Source organism: Octopus bimaculoides, chromosome 8 (assembly GCF_046866305.1).
Source record: "Octopus bimaculoides isolate indiv1 chromosome 8, ASM4686630v1, whole genome shotgun sequence".
NCBI classification, from domain to species: domain Eukaryota; kingdom Metazoa; phylum Mollusca; class Cephalopoda; order Octopoda; family Octopodidae; genus Octopus; species Octopus bimaculoides.
The window spans coordinates 20,014,221-20,038,867 of record NC_142935.1 but is presented as its reverse complement, the minus strand read 5'-3'; the positions used below and the strand labels follow the sequence as shown (position 1 = coordinate 20,038,867).

The 24,647-nt window shown below is 38.0% G+C and overlaps 1 protein-coding gene across 1 annotated transcript; it reads right to left on the bottom strand.

Moving 5' to 3' along the window:
* Window positions 1–698: 698 nt before the first annotated feature.
* LOC106878172 (actin-related protein 2/3 complex subunit 5-C) lies at window positions 699–24,613 on the bottom strand. Its single transcript, XM_014927314.3, has 4 exons — window positions 24,355–24,613; window positions 7,171–7,237; window positions 3,319–3,495; window positions 699–1,187 (listed from the first exon to the last, which is right to left on the bottom strand). The coding sequence occupies exons 1-4, from the start codon at window positions 24,492–24,494 to the stop codon at window positions 1,125–1,127; spliced, it is 447 nt and encodes a 148-aa protein (XP_014782800.1). The 5' UTR covers window positions 24,495–24,613; the 3' UTR covers window positions 699–1,124.
* Window positions 24,614–24,647: the final 34 nt, after the last annotated feature.

Below are 24,647 nucleotides of genomic sequence, written 5' to 3'. Positions count from 1 at the left end.
TGCCAACTTGCCGCCTTAATAATAATAATAATAATAATAATAATAATAATAATAATAATAATAAAAATGAATGAATGAATCTAAAGCTATTAAAGAAACTTAAAATTGTGAAAACAAAACTCTTGCATCATTGTCATCATCATCATCACTGTTGTCATCATCACAGATGAAAACAATTTGCTCCCATCTTCACCCAGTTAAACTGTTAAATTTGTCTTCAAGTGAATATTGATCCCTACAATTTTTCGTTTTTTATGTGCGTGCCTTTGGTGACGTAAAATATGTTTAAAACAACACTAATTTGCAATCAGATGTCTTTTTTTTTCTTTACTTTTTTTTTTGAATTTTTTTTTTTTCTTTATAGTTTTTTATTTAAAAAAATAAAAAATGACTTTCTAACATCTTGAATCAATTGTTTCATTGCAAAAGGTACATCTTTGGTGGTATGCATTTTTTTTGCTTCTTTCTTTTGTTTTTGCTTTTTTTTTTTTTTGTTTGTAATGGTCGAATTGTTATTCCACACCTACCCCCACCTACTGAACAAACCAAATTATTAACTGATAGCTAATAAAAGAAAAGAAAGCAAAAAAAAAAAAATAATGACTATATAAATAAATAAAAAGTATCTAGATAGGGATTAAACACAAATTCTAAATTATATACTTCATATGCAAATGTTAAAAAAAAACCAAAACAAGTATAATTAAAGAAGCTTTATACCAAAAAAAAAATTAAAAAATTAAATACAAGAAACTAAAATAAATGAAATATATAAAAAAAAAAATAAAGGGAAAAATATATTTACTGTAGATGTTCCAATACTATTAGGTTGCTTTGCGAAGCTTCCATGAATAGTTTTAACAGATTGGGGAACTGTACACATATTTTTAATTGTACATGTGTGTGTGTGTGTGTGTGTGTGTGTGTGTGTGTGTGTGTGTGTGTGTGTGTGTGTATGTAAGTACGTATGAATGTATGTTTGTATGTATTTATGTATATATAGTTGTGCTTCTTTTCCTTATGCAGATCCTGGATGTTGGCTGAGCAACACAGAAAGATCGCAATATATCCATCAGAAGAGCTGTTGTCTGTTCAGTGCTAGCAACAACTGGCAAGGCTTGCTGTTACACTCTGCTGCGATCTGTCAGCACACGGATTATTGAGCCCAAACCGCCAATGGCAAACACCTACAAACAAAAGGAAACATATATTACATACATAAATATGATCAGATATATACACACACAAATATATATATATATATACAGGGTGGCCCAAAAGTAGGTTTACAGTTAGTCAACCATCTCTTTCACATTCATATATTAACATAGGCGTAGGAGTGGCTATGTGGTAAGTAGCTTGCTTACCAACCACATGGTTCTGGGTTCAGTCCCACTGCGTGGCACCTTGGGCAAGTGTCTTCTACAAGTGAGTGGATTTGGTAGAAGGAAACTGAAAGAAGCCCGTCGTATATATGTATATATATATATGTGTGTGTGTGTGTGTGTGTATGTTTGTGTTTCTGTGTTTGTCCCCCCAGCATTGCTTGACAACCGATGGTGTGTTTACGTCCCCATAACTTAGCGGTTCGGCAAAAGGGACCGATAGAATAAGTACTAGGCTTACAAAGAATAAGTCCTGGGGTCGATTTGCTCGACTGAAAGGCGGTGCTCCAGCATGGCCACAGTCAAATGACTGAAACAAGTAAAAGAGTAACAGTTTAGATCTTAATTACAAAAAAATAGGAAACCATTATTCCATGCTGATTTAGTTCATTTTGTCAAGTTCCCTTTTCAGTTAGAAATTTAAATGTAGCAAAATGTTATAAAAGAAATTTAAAGTGCCTATGTGATAACTGTAAACCTACTTTTGGGCCACATTGTATATCGTCATCATTTCACATCCATGAGCCAAACTGGCACAGGTTGGAGGGTTTAATTCTGTAGCATATAAACCAGCTATATCTGACCCCAAAACTACCTGCTTTCAACCCATGCCAGCATGGAAAGCAGGAATATGATGATGATGATGATGACGGCCAGATCTGGCCTCTCTCACCTATCCACCAACATCATTCTCAAAAAAAAAAAAAAAATCACATCATGCTCACAAGTGTTTGTTTTGGCATGCCTTCTACAATTGGATGCCCCCCCCCCACCTAATACCAACCACTTCATGGCTGATACCAGTTGCTCTTTTTTGCGTCACCAGCATTACTGTGGTTGTCATGCAGCTTGCACAAGAAGGTAACTTTATGCCAGTCGAGAGAGGTAAAGTATGAGAGAATAGGGCCTGGACAGAACAGGTTTCTTGCAGTAGAGGAACTACCCACATTTAAGAAAAAAGGGTGAGAGTGATAAGAGTATGGAAAAGTGAATGTTTAAACAATGATGGTTACGATTTGGAATTTGAAATTTGAATCTGAAATCGAAATTGAACCGAATCCGACTGGCACCCATGCCAACCTCTCCTTCATTGGACACTAAACTCTGCTTGCGAAGACCTTTTGGGGCAAGTGAAATCGAAATTGAACCATACTCGATGACTGGTCACCACGCCAGTGGAGTACTAATCAGCACTGTCGAGCGTGTTTATTGCCAGAGCAGCTGTCTGGCTTCCATGCTAGTGGCCCGTAAATAGCACCATAAGAGCGTAATCGTTACCAGCGTTGCCTTGTAGCATTTGTGCCGGTGGCACGTTAGAAAATCATTCAAGCGAGGTCGTTGCCAGTGCCGCTGGACTGGCTCCCGTGCAGGTGGCTCATAAAAAACACCTTTTTGAGTGTGGTCGTTGCCAGTACCGGGTGACTGGCCCTCGTGCCGGGGCACGTAAAAGCACCCAGTACACTCTCGGAGTAGTTGGCATTAGGAAGGGCATCCAGCTGTAGAAACTCTGCCAGATCAGATTAGAGCCTGGTGCAGCCTTCTGGCTTGCCAGTCCTCAGTCAAATCGTCCAACCCATGCTAGCATGGAAAGCGGACGTTAAACAATGATGATGATGATCATCATCATCATTGTGGTATACATATCTAAACAAGCTTCCATACAGTTTCCATCTACCAACTCCACTAACAAGATTTGATTAGCCTGGGGGTATTGTGAAGTACCACACAGTGGAACTCAACCCAGAACTAAGTGGTTGTAGAACATACTTCTTAACCCTACAGACATATATCTGTTTCTCAGATTCCTATTTCATATCCAGTGGTTGAAATTCAGCTGTCGTAGCTGATGGGAAATCTCCTGCTTCCAACAAGACTTAGCAGAAGATATATTTAAAACAAAACGAAAAAGGAGGAAAATGGTGAAATAGTTTACCTTTTCATGCCATGTAAGCAATATGGCACTGCTACCTTCTGAGAAGAACTCAAAACCTATATAAATGTATTTCATCAACATATCTATCTGTTTAGAATTTAGACCTTCAACAGCAGTGTCCATATCATTGCCTCGGAATGATGTGAGAACTTTCGTTGTCAGTTGGGATGTTTTGTCCTGTTAAAAGAAGAAAAAGAAAACTGAAAGTCAATTATTCTTAATTGTGAATTATCTTCATAAGACTAAGAAAAAGGCAGCGAGCTGGCAGAAACTTTAGCGTGCCGGGCGAAATGCCTCGCGGTATTTCGTCTGCCATTACATTCCGAGTTCAAATTCTGCCGAGGTCGACTTTGCCCTTCATCCTTTTGGGGTCGATAAATTAAGTACCAGTTACGCACTGAGGTCGATGTAATCGACTTAATCCCTTTGTCTGTCCTTGTTTGTGCCCTCTATGTTTAGCCCCTTGTGGACAATAACGAAATAAGATGAAGAAATATTGTTACTAGACGTGATTTAAATGATGTTTTCAATGCTTTTATGCTGTCTTAGTTAATGTTACCAAAACATAACAGTGATAACAAGTTACAACAAGCAGGTGTACAAATACTTCCAATATAGTATGAACGACTTGGTAATTTGCTGAAAGAAAACACAGACCAGCTCAGGTGAATGTGCTATGTAATATTAAAATATTTTGAAAATGCTTCAATTAAACTCCACACTAGCTTTGTTGGAGAGCTTTTGGTAACTAACTTGCACAAGTGTGTCCAACCACTACTATGACCACAGCAAGCATACAGGTATGTGATGACATTATGGTGATCAGAGCAGGTAGTATAATATTATAGTTCTATTCTGTATGTGGAGACGCAATGGCCCAGTGGTTATGGCAGCGGACTCGCAGCAATACGATCGCGGTTTCGATTCCCAGACCGGGCGTTGTGAGTGTTTATTGAGCGAAAACACCTAAAGCTCCACGAGGCTCCGGCAGGGGATGGTGGCGAACCCTGCTGTACTCTTCCACCACAACTTTCTCTCACTCTTACTTCCTGTTTCTGTTGTGCCTGTAATTCAAAGGGTCAGCCTTGTCACACTCTGTATCACGCTGAATCTCCCCGAGAACTACGTTAAGGGTACACGAGTCTGTGGAGTGCTCAGCCACTTGCATGTTAATTTCACGAGCAGGCTGTCCCATTGATCGCATCAACTGGAACCCTCGACGTCATAAGCGACGGAGTGCCAACAACAACAATATTCTATATATTAGTTCTAACAGTGAAATGTCTTCTTCATTATAGAATAATTTATCAGTCTTGCCTTATTTGTGTGAATACCAGAAAGTAGCAAGGCTCAAAGCAATGAAAAGATGGGCAAGTAGTGTAGTAATTAGTGAATATTACTAATCAGGTTCATTTATAGTTACTAAGGACATATGAAAGCTCTGGGAGTCAGAATAGAAAGCTTGCAGTTAGTAAAAAATGTAGTGATCCCTACCAAATGCGAATTGTAAAATAATACATAAAAATTTCCTACTTCATTGAAATAATTTGACTGCTTACTGCAGTGAAAATAATCAAATCAGATTTAAGGGCTTCTGTAAAGAAAGATCCAATAGATACAGTTCTGATTCTAAGAAGATGTTTTACATAATTTACCATAAGAAGCCCGTTGTATATATGTATATGTATATGTATATATATATATATATATATATATGTGTGTTTGTGTGTCTGTGTTTGTCCCCCCAACATCGCTTGACAACCGATGCTGGTGTGTTTACATCCCTGTAACTTAGCGGTTCGGCAAAAGAGACCAATAGAATAAGTACTAGGCTTCCAAAGAATAAGTCCTGGGGTCGATTTGCTCGAATAAAGGCGGTGCTCCAGCATGGCTGCAGTCAAATGACTGAAACAAGTAAAAGAGTATATCATTTTTATTGGATTTTGATGTCATCTTTCTTGTTACATTCACTTAAATTTTATACTCGAACAAGGTTTTAATCTCAAAATGAAGTTTCATGTATCAAATTGAGTCTATTTAATAAAACAGTCATTTGATAAATTGCTGTAGATGTTCAAACCTTTTAGTTTTATTTATGATGTAAATAAAGATATTCCTGATTTTCTTTGATATTTTTAAAGTCTATTTCTTTTATACTTGCCTCTTTTAGTTTTATTTTCTGCTTAATTGTTTAGAACTTCTTTAATAACACAAAAAGCCACAATAACCTTTACCGAACAGAGTACTAAAAAGTATCTTGATTCACATAGGTCAAATATGTTGTGAGCTGTCATTCAAAATTAGATATATCTGATTAGCCTAATTACAAATAGAGGAATCAAAGTTGTCATCAAACATTTTGTGTACCAATTCCACAGCCATAGTAGTCATTACCATGCATGAATTATTGCTTATATACAATGTAAAATGGTTTCTCCCAAAATTGTTCACCAGAAACCACAATTCCTTACAAAGTTCCTAAGAATTGCTTTATATTTAACCTTATTGCAAGCTTGTTACTGTGATCACATGACTTGCTATATTATTGGCATGGAAATGCACCCATTTTTCCAGAGGAAATATCTCAAAAAACCACTCCCAAGTTCCGTATATGTAGTCAGATCTCCACAAGCTTTAATGCACTAAAATCTTTCCTCCTGAATATGTGCAGCTGAAATTGGAGTGAGCTTTATATGCTGTCAAACACTTCATAGTTTAGACATATTCTAACTCTATAAAAAAAACTAGGGATCTTTCTGATTTGGCGAACATCATTTGTTTTCTAACGAAACTAAGTTATTTTACTAAATTCTTTGTTATATCTAAAGTAATTGAAAGAAACACAGAACATCTCAAAATAGATGCGGTAACAAAAGGGTTAAATTTGATCTTACTATATGTATAACTGTTTAGGGAGTTTCTGTTTTAACAAGCTATGTATATACAACAACAAAAACAATAAGGAATGACATCAAAGTATCCAAATCTGTATTGTTTATTTCAACCCTTTAGCATTCAGATTACTTTGTCAGATGTATCATCATCATCATCATCGTTTAATGTCCGCTTTCCATGCTAGCATGGGTTGGACGATTTGACTGAGGACTGGTGAAACCGGATGGCAACACCAGCCTCCAATCTCAGAGAGTGTAGTGGGTGCTTTTACGTGTCAGCCGCACGAAGGCCAGTCTGGCGGTACTGGCAACAGCCACGCTCAAAAAGGTGTATTTTATGTGCCACCCGCACAAGAGCCAGTCCAGGGGCACTGGCAACAATCTCGCTCGAAAATCCTACGAAGGCCAGTCAGGTGGTACTGGCAACAGCCACGCTCAAAATGGTGTATTTTATGTGCCACCCGCACAAGAGCCAGTCCAGGGGCACTGGCAACGATCTCGCTCGAAAATCCTTACACATGTCACGATTCAAATTCATTTGAATTAGTCATGTATTTTCTTGTAGATTTGAGATTTCAATGACATCATTGTTTATTTTTAGAATAATACTTTAACCCTTTCGTTACTGTATTTATTTTGAGAGGTTCTGTGTTTCTTTCAATTACTTTAAATATAACAAAGAATTTAGTAAAATAACTTAGTTATCATTAAGCTAGTGTTAGGAACATAAATTGTGACTAAGGTTTAGTGGAAGATTTTAATTCAAAACTTATGAAAACAAGACATTTGTACTCAGAGCCAGAGCCGGTTTCAGCCGGGTTGGTAACGAAAGGGTAAAGGTAGCTGTGAGAGGCCAGATCCGGCCAGTTTAAACATAAAACCAATAGAATATTTTGGACAGATATGGCCAGTTTAAATGCTAAAAGGTTAAAACAGACAAACATATGCCAGTACTTACCCTGGAAACTTTTGTGTCAGCCGGTGGGTTGTTAAGAATATGAATCAAGGCATCTGCATTTTTACCCCTGAGAGAACAATATTAAGGAAAATACAATACTAAATCAATTAAAACATTAATAACCCAAGTTGTGCTATTCTGTTATTGTTACTTGCTTCAATTAGTGAACAGTGGCCATGCTGGGGCACTGTGTTCAGAGGTTGAATTGATCAGATTAATCCTGGTGCTTATTTTTTGAATGCTAGGCCTCACTAAAGAAATGATAAGGGACTGGGAGATGTGGCAATTTGCTGTACTTGATATCAAGACATATCAAGTTAAGTAAAATAGCTGTCTTCCACACAAACAAGCCTGTCTTTTCTGGTGCTGGTGCCTCTTAAAAAGCACCTATGCCAGTGCTGCATAAATGCACCCATGCTGAGGGCACATAATAAGCACCCAGCACAATTTTGGGGAATATTCGACTTATTTTGTGCATGACAATTGCCCTATTCGGTGTATATATTCTATTATTCTTTTACTTGTTTCAGTCATTTGACTGCGGCCATGCTGGAGCACTGTGATTTAAATGAAAATGAGGTGAAGGAAGTAACTCCGGGTAAGCATAAATGGTAAGTTATTTTCTAAATTGGCTTGATAACCGATGCTGGTGTGTTTACATCTCCGTAACTTAGCGGTTAGGAAAAAAGAGACCGATAGAATAAGTACTAGGCTTACAAAGAATAATTCCTTGGGTCAATTTGCTCGACTAAAGGCAGTGCTCCAGCATGGCCGCAGTCAAATGACTGAAACAAGTAAAAAAAGGTTTAAAAAAAAAAAATTGTAGAAAAATCACTGACAATGTTTTGAGAAATGTGAAGTCTTTACAGGGGTGCCCCCTTTATTTAGGGGAAATGGATGCCACCTAAATAATTAAGGCTAAACAAAGACAATTGAACTCAATTACTCCTACAATGCCATGACACAGTCAACAACAGATGCTGACTCAGTTTTGAAATGGTTGGTTTTACATAAAATCTTTTTAAGAACATACAAATATAAATGTATATAGATGTGTGTGTGTGTGTGTGTATCATACCGGCCATGACGAAGGGAAATAGCCCTGAAACTCGAGTCGCCTTTATATATATATATTTATATTTATATATTTATATATTTGATCCTTTATATTGAACACTCAATATTTCATCTACATTCAATACTTTATTTCATGGTGCCATCCATTTTTATTTTATTTTATATTATATATTGTATATTATATTATATATTGTATATTCCATATTCTATACCCCACATTAGTTCTGCAGGAATATAAATAAAACATAAAAAACAGACAGTGTTGGAACTCTTTTAAGCAAAATAATATATTCCTCTATACACAATCATACAAAAAAATCCACCTTTTTTGTATTTATTTTTACTCGCATATATATATATATATATATATATATATATATATATATATGTCATTGTTTCTGGCACATTAAGCATTAACAGTGAGGCAAAAATGTGGCAAACTTGCCAGTGTGGTGTATTTTGTTCCTTCATTAGGATACACAACTTCACACCACATATACTCAAATATATTATATATATATATATATATATATATACACACACAATGCACAAATAAACATATATATATATATATATATGTATAGACACACACAACGCACAAATAAAAGCATATTATTTTCTTTTTATATATATATATATATATACATATACATATATATATATATATATATATATATATATATTTGCAAAAATAAGAGGAATGACCAGCAAAAGTGGACTCCTATATGCTAGAAATAGATGCCGAATCATCTAACCACGTGGTTAGATGATTCGGCTCTCTTATTTTTGTATGTAATATAATTTTAATCTTTGGATTTTTTTAATAAGCTAGACCACTGGTTTTAATTGATTAATATCAATTTCTACCCTTATTAATAAATTTTAAATATGTATATATATATATATATATATATATATATATATATATATATATAAAAACAATATATGAGTATATGCATATATATGTACATGTGTGTATATACCTTCATCCACATGTACACATAGATACATAACTGGGTACATGACGTGGCAAAAGAACATGGACAAAATGATAAACAAGGTGCAACAAACAAGCAAGCCACATAGAAACATCTCCTTCATCAGCTGCCACCATTAAAACACCAGCGTTTCGAAGAATTAGAGAGAGAGAGAGAGAGAGAGATAGAGAAGGGCAGGTTCTACGATGCTTACAGCCACTCCTGTGCCTATGGACCCCATTTAAGAACCACTGCCTTATAAGTTCTCAATGGTCCCAGAGGGATACTACCACCGAAGTTAAGAACCACTGATTGAAATAAATTTAGGAAAAGGAAAACACACACGCACAGACAGTAACTCCAAATAAACTCAGTGAATATAAAAAGCAGACAAAAATAGACGGACTCTCTGGCAAAACAAACGACTCTATTGTGCTGGGTGCCAGTGCATAACAATAATAAACTCAGTCTTACTAACAACAACTTATCGAGCAAAAAGATAGCTAATTAAATAACTTCCTGCTTCCCATTTCACAATCTTCCTCCTCCTCATCTCTTGCTGCATAAATGGTCAATATCTCTAAATATACACATCCTTTTTAATTACTATTAATGGCTTTTGAACAGCAACAATATTCCATCACCACCATTTACAATAAATATACTTAGCTGCTTTCATGTCCATTATCATCACCACCACTACCACTACCACTACCACTACCACCGCAAACCATCCCTCAGTGAATAGGCAGACTTTTAGAATGTCAGATAAAAAGTATTGTGGTATTAGCTCCAGTTTTTTTTGTTTGTTATTTTGGGGGCTTTCTTTTTTTTTTTTTTTTTTTTTGGTGGAGTTCAAATTCTGCCAAGATTCAACTTTGCCTTTCATCTTTTTGAGAGGTCAATAAAAAGTGTTGAGGACTGAGATATGTGGTGCATTGCTGTACTCAAGCAGACCCGCCCACCACAACAGAATTGGGATCCTAAAACCAAGGTGCCACATAAAAAGCACTGGTGCTAGTGCCATGTAAAAAGCATTGGTGCTGGTGCCACATCAAAAGCACAGGTGACAGTGCCATGTAAAAAGCACTCACTGAACTCTGTGGAGTGGCTGGCCTTAGGAAGGGCATCCAGCTGTATAAATCAAGCCAAATTAGACTATGGAATATGGTGTGCTCCCTGATCTTGCCAGTTCCGGTGAAGCCGTCCAACCCATGCCAATGGTGAAAACAGACATTAAATGTAGATGATCCAAAGTGACTGATTGAAGGAACAGTAAGAATGTCAAACCAGATACCTTGTGGTCTTAATACTCTGACTACAAATCTCATTAAGGCCAATTTTACCTTGCATCATTTTTGGGATAAAAAAAACAGTAATCCAAAGCAGTGGATTAGTAGAACTGTAAGAATGTCAGACCAGTTGCCATTGTAGTACTTGTATTGGTTCTTGGCATTTTTAGTTCAAATCCTGCCATGGCCTACCTGAGTGGTAAACTTAACCCATCACTTGATGCTTTTGAGTGCCTATAGAAAAATTCATTGTGCTGCAGCTATTTTAGGCCAGGAATCTGGTATGAAGATACTTTTCTCCCTCCCTGATCCCAACTTCAGAGGCCCTATAAAGAGTCATGGACACTCCTGATTAATAGATAAAAACAAAAAAAAAAGAATATTGGGGGACAAAAAGAAAACACTAAAAAATTATAAGCATTTGCCTCATAGCATGTACATGAAACAGATGTGAGACATTTGGTGTAAGAGAAGGATTAGATCTTATGTAGCCACTATTGATATCATCAACATCATCAACCTGAACTCAGTCAATAGCGATTCTCTATGCAGTTACTTGACTCTCTAAAAATAGCAGCCACATAAATCTTCCTCCAAGCAAATTGTCTTAAACACTGGAAGAACACATTAGATAAAGTAATCTTTCGCACACTATTCATGAACAAAAGACAGTGTCTTCGATCATAGGTCTGCTGGATCAGAGATGACCTAGGGTTAAACAACAGCAACATTAACTGTATCAATTTTACGTCAGCATCATGATGGCTTCATTTGGCCTTCAGAACAGGAATTCTAATACCGTATCCTTCCTCTATCAGATCATTTTTTTCTCATCCTAACACTTAAATTCTAGTATTCAGATTACTTCTGTCAAATGTAATGCTTATTTATTTGCATTGTTTTGAATTAGCCATGCATTACCTCATAGCTGTGAGATTTCCATGATGTAACTCTTTAGGAATGATATTGTAGAGTAGGTGTAAGAGGCTAGTTAGAACATAAAGAAGAGGGAATATTTAGGCTGGACATGGCCAGTTTGAATGCTAAAGGGTTAAATCAGGTCTATCTGGTGGTAGATTGGCAGAATTATTACAGTCATACAACATGCTATGTAGTATCATTTTACTTAACTAAAATTTGATTTGACACTACTTAAACGGTATTAAGTTCCAGTGCAGACATTAAGGCATTTGTGCAGAGACTTCAAAACAACAAGCAGTTGCCTGTCTGTAAAAATAAAAACTTCTGCAAAACACTCAACACTATGTTTCATGGACACAAAGCAAACACACTTGACACAAATTTATTATCACGATTTCTCAAACACCTGCCTAAGAACGAATATTTGATCTACTGTCAGCTCAGGCTGTTTGATCATGTTACTTTATTTTCCAAGTTAGATCCAGCACACCATGTTCTCTCCTCTGAGTGCCCGGCTGTGGCAACAGCTCTTGTTGGCCAACCACATGCCACATGGTTATGGTGGATGAGGAAGTATCTTGCAAGGATGAGGACTGACCGGGACATCGCTAGGAGCGTTACTGAGGACAATTTGAGCAAATACCAACAAATGGTAGACACAATGACACACTGCAATGGTACATGCCTCCATGCTTAATCTGAACTGACCTTTAACCTTTTAGGATTTAGATTATTCAATCAAATTATCAAATATAACACTCATTGTTTTGAATTTATCCTGTATCATCTTGTAGCCTTGAGATTTTGATTACGTGACTGTAAAATTTTTAGACTAACATTGTAGGGTAGGTATGAGAGGCTGGATCTGGCCAGTTTGAATGTAATATAGGAAGAATATTTTGGTTGGATGGGGCTGGTTTAAACACTAATGGGCTAAGTCTATATAAGAATGCTCAAATGTTTCATCATCATCATCATCTAACATCTGTTTTTCATGCTGGCATGGGTTGGGGGCAGGGGTTAACAGCAGCTGACCAGCCAGAGAGCTGCGATTGTCTGCTTGAATAATTAATGTTAGATTCCACCAGGAATGTGAATAGTCATCTCTCCTTTTCATACTCATTATGAACTGGATGGATATGAGCAGCTAGTGTGGAAGTGATATAAAAACCAGTATATGTAAGATCAGTCAAGAGATAGTTGTGTAACCATGGCATAACTGAGTTGGTTGGAATGTGATGATCGCCATGCAGTAAATAGGTTCAGTGCCAAGTGCTGTAAGGCAGAAATGGAGATCAGTGTTGCAAACACCGAGACATTGGTCCTCTCAAGAAAGCCTGCCCAATGAGCTTCATGTGTTAGTGGAAGTACATTGAAGCACATGAAGAAATTCAAACATTTTGGAGCTATTTTCAGAATTGATCAAAGATAGGAGGCTGAATGGGATGCAAGAACTACTGTCTCTAGGTCAGCTGAAGAAAGAAAATGGATAAAAAAAAGCAAAAGCAAACTTGCTATCTTCAGTTATTTTTCATACCTACCCTTATCCATGATTGAGTAGTGACCAAAAGGGTATGATTACAAATATTTGTGTTTGTCCTCCACCACCACTTAACAAGTGTTGGTGTGTTTACATGACCATAATTTAGCGTTTTGGTTAAATAAAAAGTCCAACAGAGTAAGTATCAAGCATAAAAAATAAGTACTGGGGTCAATTCATTGAATGAAAAACCTTCAGTGTGGTGCACCAGTATGGCCACAGTCCATTGAACTAAATAAGCCAAAGAAAGGAGATACCCACAAACACACACATGCATATAAGTATCCAAGTTTTATACATGTTCTTTCACTGGTTTCAAGACACTAAAGAAATTAAAGTAATAGCGGTCATAGAAGTAGTAGTAATAGTAATAGTAGTAGCAGTAGTAGTAACAGTGATGCTTAATGAAAATGGTACAGGTTGTGTTGGTACTGCCAAAGGTGACAGTAATAGGAACCAGCAAGAAGAACCAATTTCAAATATTTACATCCAGTACACTTTGAAAATCGAGATCGAGCGAGCTTTTGCCCTTTTGCTCGACGTGTGGTTTCTGTCCACGCTGAGCTCGCAATATATATATATATATATATATATATATATATATATATATACTCTTTACTCTCTTTTACTTGTTTCAGTCATTTGACTGCGGCCATGCTGGAGCACAGCCTATAGTTGAGCAAATCGACCCCAGGACTTATTCTTTGGAAGCCTAGTACTTATTCTATTAGTCTCTTTTGCCGAACCGCTAAGTGACGGGGACATAAACACTCCAGCATCGGTTGTCAAGCAATGCTAGGGAGGACAAATACAGACACACAAACACATATATATATATATATATATATATATATATATATATATATTTATATATATATATGTATATATATATATATATATATATATATATATATATATATATATACACATATATATACGACGGGCTTCTTTCAGTTTCCGTCTACCAAATCTACTCGGCCCGAGGCTATAGTAGAAGACACTTGCCCAAGATGCCACGCAGTGGGACTGAACCCAGAACCATGTGGTTGGTAAGCAAGCTACTTACCACACAGCCACTCCTGCACAAATACAAGCAGTGACAAGCAACAATATCCCATAGCATGCATAACTTGGAGATCAGGTTGGTGACTTGTCCTCTATCTCCAGCTCGATCATCCTACCAAGGCTTTACACTCAGCTGGGAGCTGAAAGAGGCCTTGTGACAGGCAGCTGAACCAGATGACTGGATGTGATTGGGGGAAGACCTCCAGTGGTTCGATGTGATTTTGGAGGATGCAGAGGGACTGGCACAGGACCACCAGCGATGGAGAGCATTGGTGGACCTGGTCGGGTCTGCGCATGAAGTCTCTGGAACCATTCACCTGGGATGATGCCAACCTCATCAAGCAACAACAGGAAGCAAACAAGCAAGCACTTGGAGATCAATTGCACCAAGTGAAGCCACTACTCAGCAGTGAGGGGTTACAGCTCCAGTTCTACAGGTATGTGGTTAGTGGGTATGATGAAAGAATTACTGGACAGATTATATCAAGTTAGTCAGCAGGAGACTTAGAAGTAGACCAAGGGTGAGATGGTCAAATAAGATCCAGGGCCTTGGTTGGCTCATTCGTGGATCCAGCCATGTCATTTGCTGCTGGTTGTTTCTAAGTATTTTCTGAAGAACATGTCTGAGAGTTCTCTAGAGGATAAGTCCGAGGATTCAGCTCCCATCATTCCAACAAGAATAGATGGGTAACATGGATGGATGCAGGGATGGACTAAATTGATTTTTAACACCTGCACCATAGCAGAAGTAGTTGCTGTCTGCTGAACAATAAATGCTGAATTTAAGGTGGTGAGCTGACAGAATGGTTAGCAGCATTTTGTCTGTCTTCACGTTCTGAGTTCAAATTTCACCAAGGTTGACTTCGCCTTTCATCCCTTCTGAATCAATAAAATAAGTACCAGCTGAGCAGTGGGGTCAATGTAATTGACTTAACACCACCACCCCTGCCGAAATTGCTGGCCTTGTGCCAAAATTTGAAACCAATAAATGCTGAATCTTCTATAGATTTTGATTTTGAGAAAATATGGACAGTGATAGATAATGAGCTAACAAGAGAGAGAGAGACAGAGACACAGACAGAGAGAGAGAGACAGAGAGAGAGAGAGAGAGAGAGAGAGAGAGAGAGAGAAAGACAGAGAGAAAGAGAGTTGGGAATGAATAAGACAAAGCAGAGGGATGAATCATCACTAGAGAAGTAATAGAGTAGAATGAAAGAGACTGTAGGAAGTATTTACAACAGACAATAAATAATTATTGTCTTAGTTGTCAACAACCGTGGAATGCCCATGAGTCAAGCTGTTATAAATTTAAACATTTCAGGAGATATGTTTCATTTTTATTAAATCTCTTCATGTTTTAGAGCAGGGGTTTTCAAACTGTGGACAGCAAATACTTTTTATGGGCAATTCAATTTTATATATGTTTTTTAATCAAAATCTTTTAATTGACAATAAACCTATTTGTTAAATACTGTTAAATAAATAAATGTAAAAATTTATGTTATTTTAAGCAAATATTTATGTATAAATTTCATAAGCGTTTATAAGGGTAAAGCCTGAAATATAAAGGGGTCCGCAAGTCAAAAAGTTTGAAAACCTCTGTTTTAGAGAACAGACCCACAGACCCTAACTGACAAACTTACTTATATATAATAGCTTCAACAACATCTACCAATGTCATAGTTATGAACACAATCTAGCTGATAGTTATTCTTTAAACACAACAGCCTCACTAGTACCCTTGTATAAAATCAAAAACTATGGAAGATTCCAGGAGAGGGTGTTAAGTCAAATACATCAACCCCAGTGCTTAACTGGTACTTATTTTATTGACTCTGAAAGGATGAAAGGCAAAGTCACCCTTGGTGGAATTTGAACTTGGAACATAAAGACAAAGTGTTGCTAAGCACTTTGTCTGGTGTGCTAACCATTCTGTCATAACACACCGTTGTTGTTGGCACTCCATCGCTTACGACATCGAGGGTTCCAGTTGATCCGATCAACGGAACAGCCTGCTCGTGAAATTAACGTGCAAGTGGCTGAGCACTCCACAGACGTGTACCCTTAACGTAGTTCTCGGGGATATTCAGCGTGACACAGTGTGACAAGGCTGACCCTTTGAATTACAGGCACAACAGAAACAGGAAGTAAGGGTGATAGAAAGTTGTGGTGGAAGAGTACAGCAGGGTTTGTCACCATCCCCTGCCAGAGCCTCGTGGGGCTTTCAGGTGTTTTCGCTCAATAAACATTCACAACGCCCGGTCTGGGAATCAAAACCGCGATCCTATGACTGCGAGTCCGCTGCCGTAATCACTGGGCCATTGCGCCTCCACAATAACCCACCAATGTCTTACTTATAAACACAGGCTAACTGATAGTTACTCTTTAAATGCAACAGCCTCACCAGTACCCTTGTATCATAGAGAAGGATATAGACTAGCTAATAGATTTATTCAATATGCACAAGTTCTACCTGCACCCCAATCACCACAGGTCTTATGGTAAATGCACTTCTTGACATTAATCTTTTATATATACCAATTTTATGTGGAGGCGCAATGGCCCAATGGTTAGGGCAGCAGACTCGCGGTTTAGATTCCCAGAGTGAGTGTTTATTGAGCGAAAACACCTAAAGCTCCACGAGGCTCTGGCAGGGGATGGTGGCGAACCCTGCTGTAGTCTTTCACCACAACTTTCTCTCATTTTTACTTCCTGTTTCTGCTGTGCCTGTAATCCAAAGGGCCAGCCTTGTCACACTGTGTCACACTGAATATCCCTGAGAACTACGTTAAGGGTACACGTGTCTGTGGAGTGCCCAGCCACTTGCACGTTAATTTCACAAGCAGGCTGTTCCGTTGATCGGATCAACTGGAACCCTCGTCGTCGTAACCGACGGAGTGCCAACACCAATTTTATATGTACTCTAATGCCCATATGGCTAATCAGATTTACTATCCATCAATATTTAGCAGCAACAGCAGTATGTCTTCAGCTGAGTCCTGATCCAGCTACAAACATCTCACTATGTTTCTAGAAGATGATTCTGTTTCTATTACAGTAACCCTATCTGGAATATAGTCACAGAGATTTATGTGGGAATAATATATATAATAGACTTTATACATAGCAGTTTCGCCTGTTCACACATTCAATATATCTCTCTTTCTAGTTGAGGGAAGCTGAGTATTCACCTCTTCAGTAAAACACCTATTCCTGTCCTATGTCATACTTTCAGATCCTTCAATACTTTACCCCCCTCAGTTGAGGGGGGTTTTGTGAATACTTGGTGACCTCACTAGTGCTAGTGCCATGAAAAAAAAAGCATCCAGTACACTCTGTAAAGTGGTTGGCAATAGGAAGGGCATTCAGTTGTAGAAACCAGGCCAAAGCAGACATTGGAACTTGGCTCATCAGTTCATGCCAAACCATCCAACAGATGCAAACCTGAAAAAGGGAACATCAAATGATGATGATGAGACTCGATGTGTATTTACAGGCAAAGTTAAGTGCTTAAGAAGATTGTTTTGCAATCTCCAAATCCAGAGTTTCATTCCATTGCAAAGCATCATGGGCTAGTCGCTTTCGTCATAACCTGAGGTTCACCCAAAACCTCAGTCTCAAGAGTAAAACTAGATGGGCAGAAACTGAGTGGAAGCCTGTCGAATTGAACAATGTAGCCTTGTCACGTATGTCACACTGATTTTATTTGATGATTATCACAATAATACACTTGTCTATGGAATATTCAACACACTTTACATGTTAATTTTCTAAATAAGAAATTAAAGATAATTAGACAACTGAATGATCATTGTTAAAACCAACAGAGAACCCATCACATACAAAATACTTATGAAGAAGTGTCTCGCTTATCAAAGGCCTCAGATAGAAGGACGGGGTACCAGGCCTGGCACCTGTGAAAATCGAAAGGATTAAGCTATGTAGATAATTTAAAAGGGTCAACTATCAAATGCCTAACAATTGTTAAACAGTCATAGTTGTAAAACTGATTGATTTCTTACGGTAATGTGAGGTGGAGGAATATATTCTATTAAATTAGCATTGATCCTGGAAGTAGGCAAAAAAGCATCTGCAGGATTTGAACACTGATTATAAAGGGTGTTATCTAACTACCGTTTGACATTTAGCACGATACTCTAACAATTCCGCTATTTAAAAAAAATTACGCGTTGGTATTCGCGCGTGAGAGAAAGGTGTAGATAGGAGGAAAACGAGCACAGCCTAATTAGGAGCTCATTACAACAAAACTAGATTGGTATTTAGGACAGATAATTGTTTGTATGCGTGTATATATATATATATCTATTTATCTATCTATCTATCTATATATATATATGTATAAATGAACGTTATTAATATGTTGAATATGTTAATTATCATAAAGTATAAATAAGACAAAACGAAGAGGCAAAACGAAATCAGGGATAGAACGCTAATATCGACAAGTGAGTCCACCATGTGATTGATCGTAATTCAATCGATATTGATAATAAATAAAAAAATAAAAATAAAAAAAACACCAGCAGCAACAGTAAACACTTCGTTCAAAGAGTGAAGAAACGAGGAACCGCCACGTAATAATTCGACTTGCTAGAAATAGCAGCCAAAAAATTTTCAAATCATACAGATCTTAGAAAAGGACATATTGCATAATATTGGCCCGAGGTCACGGAAAAAGGGGAAAAAAACGGGATGGTCACGGTTGGTATGCGTTTCTCATATGATCTGTTTAATGGGGAGGGCAGTTCGACTGTAGCTGAACAACAATAATTGCATTTAAATGAACTAAGAAAGCATTTAGTAACCCACGAAATTAAAACCATTAATTGTTGGCATATTGGCAGTGAAGACAGAATACGAGAAAATTATACACACACACACACACACACATATATATATATATATATATATATATATATATATATGTATATATACACACACTCATCACACGACAAAAACCGAATCTCGCGGTTCAAGGACGAGGACGTGTGTTTGTATGCAAGCGCACGTTCATATGTGCATGAACATGTATGTATGTGTGTGTGTGTGTATGTATATATATATATATATATATATACACATACATGTTCATGCACATATGAACGTGCGCGTGTATGTGTGCGTATATATATACATATATATACACACACCTACCTACACATATACATACATGTATATAACAGTGAAATCTGCATATTGTGATCATTTCGGGACAGAGCAATTTAAATAACAATAAGGAAACGATTTAACAATATACTGTTCATGCTTGGGACCTACTAACTTTGATAATAATAATATAACTAGTAATCATAACAAACAGCTGCCACTAAATATAAACACACACACAAATATCAATTTGTAAATATATATATTATATTATATTTTCAAGATTGTCAATATCCCACCTTTAAACTGACACGTGATTAAGCAACGAAATGGTAAAGAGGGGCGTTGAACTCTTTATATAATGAGACATGGCGAAGTTTGTTTTCTATGCTGCGATATATGGGGAGTAAGAATAAGAAACATGATAGACAGAAGAAAATAGGCAACCATAGTGCATAAAAGCATGGGGGGAGAAATAAAAGGATAGTTGAATCGAAAGACAGCTCCAGAGATTCGAGAAAAAAAGAAAAAAAAAAACAACGAACTCATGATTAAAAGATCCAAGAATTCCCCAACCCCTTCTAATAAAAGTAATTTCATTACATAATTGCTTGATTAATAAGTTTTACCCCAGCATTCGTAGGTTGTTCCCGCAATGTTCTCGGAGATGGCTGGGTTTATTTCGCCTCTACGCATCGCTCTTCTCATCATCCAAGTTGTATCTAATCTCTTTGCCTAAGGTAGGACCGTCTTAGCAGCATTTACAGACACTGGGTAAATTAATGCTCTGGGGCTCTATAGTATTTATTTATTGACAGTAAGTCACAGCATACATAGATTAGAATTGGACCCCTAGACCCTTGAAGTCCCTGAGCAATTGTCCAATGTGCCCCACGCCTTCAGAAGGCAGTGACCCTGAAAATTTGCACTTAATTACTAACACCTAGTTCTACCATCCCAGAATGTCGACCCTCTGGGAATTCCCTCCTCTTACGGATCAGGTGTTGACGTACATAAGTTCGAGAATGCGAAAAGGAATGGCATCACTCCGCTGGTATAGGAGGGCCTAGAAAGTCCAAGGCACTGCCCCACCTCCTCTAGACCCAGCAAGCAATTAACTAAGTGGGTGACGTGATTGATACCAAAGCCTATCCTAAAGCTGTCTTCGTTAAACTAAAAAGTAATCAAATCGATGTTTTAACAAAGCACTGGAACAATTTTTCAAAAAGGGCGCTAGATGACTAAATAGTGAGACACGTTTTATCAACCCTGGATGAATCTACCAACCACAAGACTCGTTTGTCTATTGATTGTGCTAAATCTCTGTGGTGAAGATCACTTATAAAAATGACACCTATATCACTAGTAGCAACAGCAAAGAGAGAGAGAGAGAGAGAGAGAGAGAGAGAGAGAGAGAGATGGAGAAAAAGAGAAAGAACTATATATGTTTATATTTTAGCCCAGGTCAAGCCCGATCATCTCTTCATTTTATTTATTTTTCTGTAATAGTATATTTGGAACGACATTAACCAGTATCATATTACCCATTTTTAGGATAGTAAAGGATGAAATTGGGACTTGGCTGCTAATTCTAGCAAGTTACTCTTTCGTGTCCAGTAGAGAAAGAAAGAGAGAGGAGTGAAAAATTAAATGTCGCTGTCAACTGTCTGAGTAAGCGCAAATGAGTAAGACATGACAATGTATTAAGTGACCAACGAACTAATAACATATTTATACATAATGACAAGTAATGAAAACCACATCAAACAGGACCTAATGGACATCACTTGCAACCTAACAAAAAACAGCGGATCCTAACGACTGATTAGGCCCCCGTCACACGAATATTTCATAATTAGGGAGTTAAACGGAATAGAGAACAAACAGCATACATAAAATGCTTAATATATTCGCTATAAGGCATTCAAGTTGCAGACAGAATCTGTAATAAGAGTTTGACAAATGTTCTGAGAATCTGTTATAAGCCACTAAGATGTGAAAATAGGTGTGGTTGAACGGTCAGTCTCTATAGTGTCTTCCGACTGATATCGTAAACCTTATTTTAATGCATATAACCTCAGCATACAAAGTGTAGCTGTGTGATATGAGTGTGTGTGTGTGTATGGCATGTTACGATATATTTATAGGACAACACATTGCTCTTCTGTGAATAAAGAATCAGTTACTCCTCTATCTGTAAAGATGTCACCCCCAGGAATGTAGTGGAGAGCTTAACACACATGAAGTGTAGTTAAAAATACTTTGTAACATGTTAAACTAGACAGCCTTGAAGAATAGATAACCTGCTCATTAATAATAGCACATATAGACTTTTATATGGCAAAAGAAAAAAAAAAATCAATTTAGTGGGATAAACTCAGACATACTAACGGAACTTACATCCAACAACAAACTTCAAGTGGTAATTTTTCCTCATCAAACTGTCCAGGATGTGACAAAAAGGAGTGGACAGAGAGCATATGTGTGTGTGTGTGTGTGTATGTATGTATATATATATATATATGCATGCAGAATTCTGGTTTAAGTATCTCAAATAATTCCTCATTATATATATTAAAGTTTAGTATATTCTAATAAATCATCCTACATGTGAATGAAATTATTATATAAGAACCTTGTGAATAGAAATAATTTTTTTGGCTTGTTTTTACCAAGGGTTGCTTTTTAAATTAACAAAATTCTAGCCAAGGATAAACCTCTGTACCTGGCTTTCGTTGACATGGAGAAAGCCTTTGACAGGGTCCCCCGATCCCTTATCTGGTGGTCAATGAGGAAACTTGGGATAGAAGAATGGCTAGTGAGAGCTGTGCGAGCCATGTACAGAGATGCGGCCAGTAAGGTGAGGGTTGGAAATGAGTACAGCAATGAATTCCGGGTAGAGGTAGGGGTCCACCAAGGTTCCGTCCTCAGCCCCCTATTATTTACCATAGTCCTCCAGGCAATCACAGAGGAGTTCAAGACAGGTTGCCCCTGGGAGCTCCTCTATGCTGATGACCTTGCCCTAATTGCGGAGTCACTATCAGAACTAGAGGAGAAGTTTCAGGTGTGGAAGCAAGGTCTAGAATTGAAGGGCCTTAGAGTCAACCTAGCTAAAACCAAAATCCTAATAAGTAGGAAGGTAGATAAAACACAAACCCCTTCAGGTAGATGGCCCTGCTCAGTATGTAGAAAAGGAGTAGGTAGTAACTCTATAAGATGTACCCGGTGCAAGCTATGGACACATAAGAGGTGCAGCAACATCAAAGGCAGGTTAACTAGCAAGTTAGTTTTTGTTTGTGGCAGATGTTCAGGTGCAATAAAGACTGCAAACAAACAGGAAACAACTTCTATCTCATTCCAGGGTGAAAAACTAGAGGTAGTCGATAGCTTCCGCTATCTGGGCGACCAAGTTAGTAGTGGGGGTGGGTGCGCTGAAAGTGTAGCTGCTAGAATAAGAATAGCCTGGGCAAAGTTTAGAGAGCTCTTACCCCTGCTGGCGACAAAGGGACTCTCACTCAGAGTAAAAGGCAGACTGTATGACGCATGCGTACGAACAACCATGCTACATGGCAGTGAAACATGGGCTGTAACTGCTGAGGACATACGTAAGCTCGCAAGGAATGAAGCCAGTATGCTCCGTTGGATGTGTAATGTCAATGTGAATACCCGTCAGAGTGTAAGTATCTTGAGAGAAAAGCTGAACATTAGAAGCATCAGTTGTGGCGTGCAAGAGAGACGATTGCGCTGGTATGGACATGTGGTGAGAATGGAGGAGGATAGCTGCGTGAAAAAGTGCCACACCCTAACAGTTGAGGGAACCCGTGGAAGAGGTAGGCCCAGGAAGACCTGGGCTGAGGTGGTGAGGCAAGACCTTCGTACATTGGGCCTCACCGAGGCGATGACTACGGACCGAGACCTTTGGAAATGGGCTGTGCGTGAGAAGACCCGGCAAGCCAAGTAAGATCGTTGCCAGTGCCCCTGGACTGGTTCTTGTGCGGGTGGCACATGAGATGCACCATTTTGAGCGTGGCCGTTGCCAGTACCGCCTGACTGGCTCCTGTAGGATTTTCGAGCGAGATCGTTGCCAGTGCCCCTGGACTGGCTTGTGCGGGTGGCACATAAAAGACACCATTTCGAGCGTGGCCGTTTTCGTGCGGGTGACACGTAAAAGCACCCACTACACTCTCTGAGTGGTTGGCGTTAGGAAGGGCATCCAGCTGTAGAAACTCTGCCAAATCAGACTGGAGCCTGGTGTTGCCATCCGGTTTCACCAGTCCTCAGTCAAATCGTCCAACCCATGCTAGCATGGAAAGCGGACGTTAAACGATGATGATGATGATGATGTTTATATTTTGTAAGGTATTGAATTAATAATAAGCACAAAATAAAAAAAAAACCTGTAATGTCACTCAAAAGCAAATAAATACGAAACCTAGAAATTCTGACAATACAACTATCATGGTTGGTGGGGGTGTATTTAAATTTAAAAAGACAGATCGCAAAAACAAAAATGTGTGTGTATATTCATTGAAACTGTGACAGGATGTGTGCGTATATTTGTATGCATGTTTATTTGAAACTATCACGATTGATGCAAAGTAAGTTGCAACCACACCTTTTTTTTTTCAGACCCAATCCCGCGCACCAGCACGACACCTCACTTTACAAACCTCAACTGATATATATATATATATGTGTGTGTGTGTGTGTGTGTGTGTGTGTGTGATTTAAAACAAATTCGGTTCCATGTTATTTCAAGTTTCGCAAGGCCCCTAAGGGGAGTATGAGTTCTTCAAGCTTTGGATTGCCGAAAACTTGGAAGTATCACGGAACCGAATCAAACTTTTTTTAAATCAAATAATACATGTAACTCCTACTAAATGTATTGAGTACCCCTTCTCTTTCGCCTGTCTACTCAGTCACATACACACACACACACATATATATTTTACAAAGAATATATATGCATGTATACACACATATATGTACATGTGTATATAGATGTGTATAAGGGTATATATATATATATATATATATATATATATATATATATATAGTCATCCTTCGATACAAGTACTGAAAACGTCAAGCGACCTCGTGCCTTATATGAGTGTATGTATGTCTGTCCACTCACATATATATACACAGGCATGTTTGTCAATCACATAAACGAAAAAAAGGATACGCGTTGAGGAAATTCACTACTTCACTATAATTCGGTCCTTGCTCCTTCTGATCTTCGTTATGTTCATCTTGGTATTTATCTTCGTCGTAATCATCGACGTTGAAGCTGCGAAACAAGGTGGCACCAGTGTTTTTAGACATGACCGTTAAAGTGATGTAGATGTTATAAGGGGGGAAATTTTTTTTTTTTTCCTACAAGAAATTAATTGAAATAAGGAAGTTGACTTCAGACGAGAACCGGTCACTGTATTATTAAGTCTGCTCCACGCCCCGGAAATGGCTGACACTTTGCAT

Coding starts and splice junctions, on each gene's coding strand:
- LOC106878172 (XM_014927314.3), bottom strand. CDS start 24,494: ATGTCTAAAAACACTGGTGCCACCTTGTTTCGCAGCTTCAACGTCGAT. Junction 7,238..24,354: donor GTAGTGAATTTCCTCAACGC/GTATCCTTTTTT, acceptor TTGTTCTCTCAG/GGGTAAAAATGCAGATGCCT. Junction 1,188..3,318: donor TGCTTACATGGCATGAAAAG/GTAAACTATTTC, acceptor TTTTGTTTGTAG/GTGTTTGCCATTGGCGGTTT.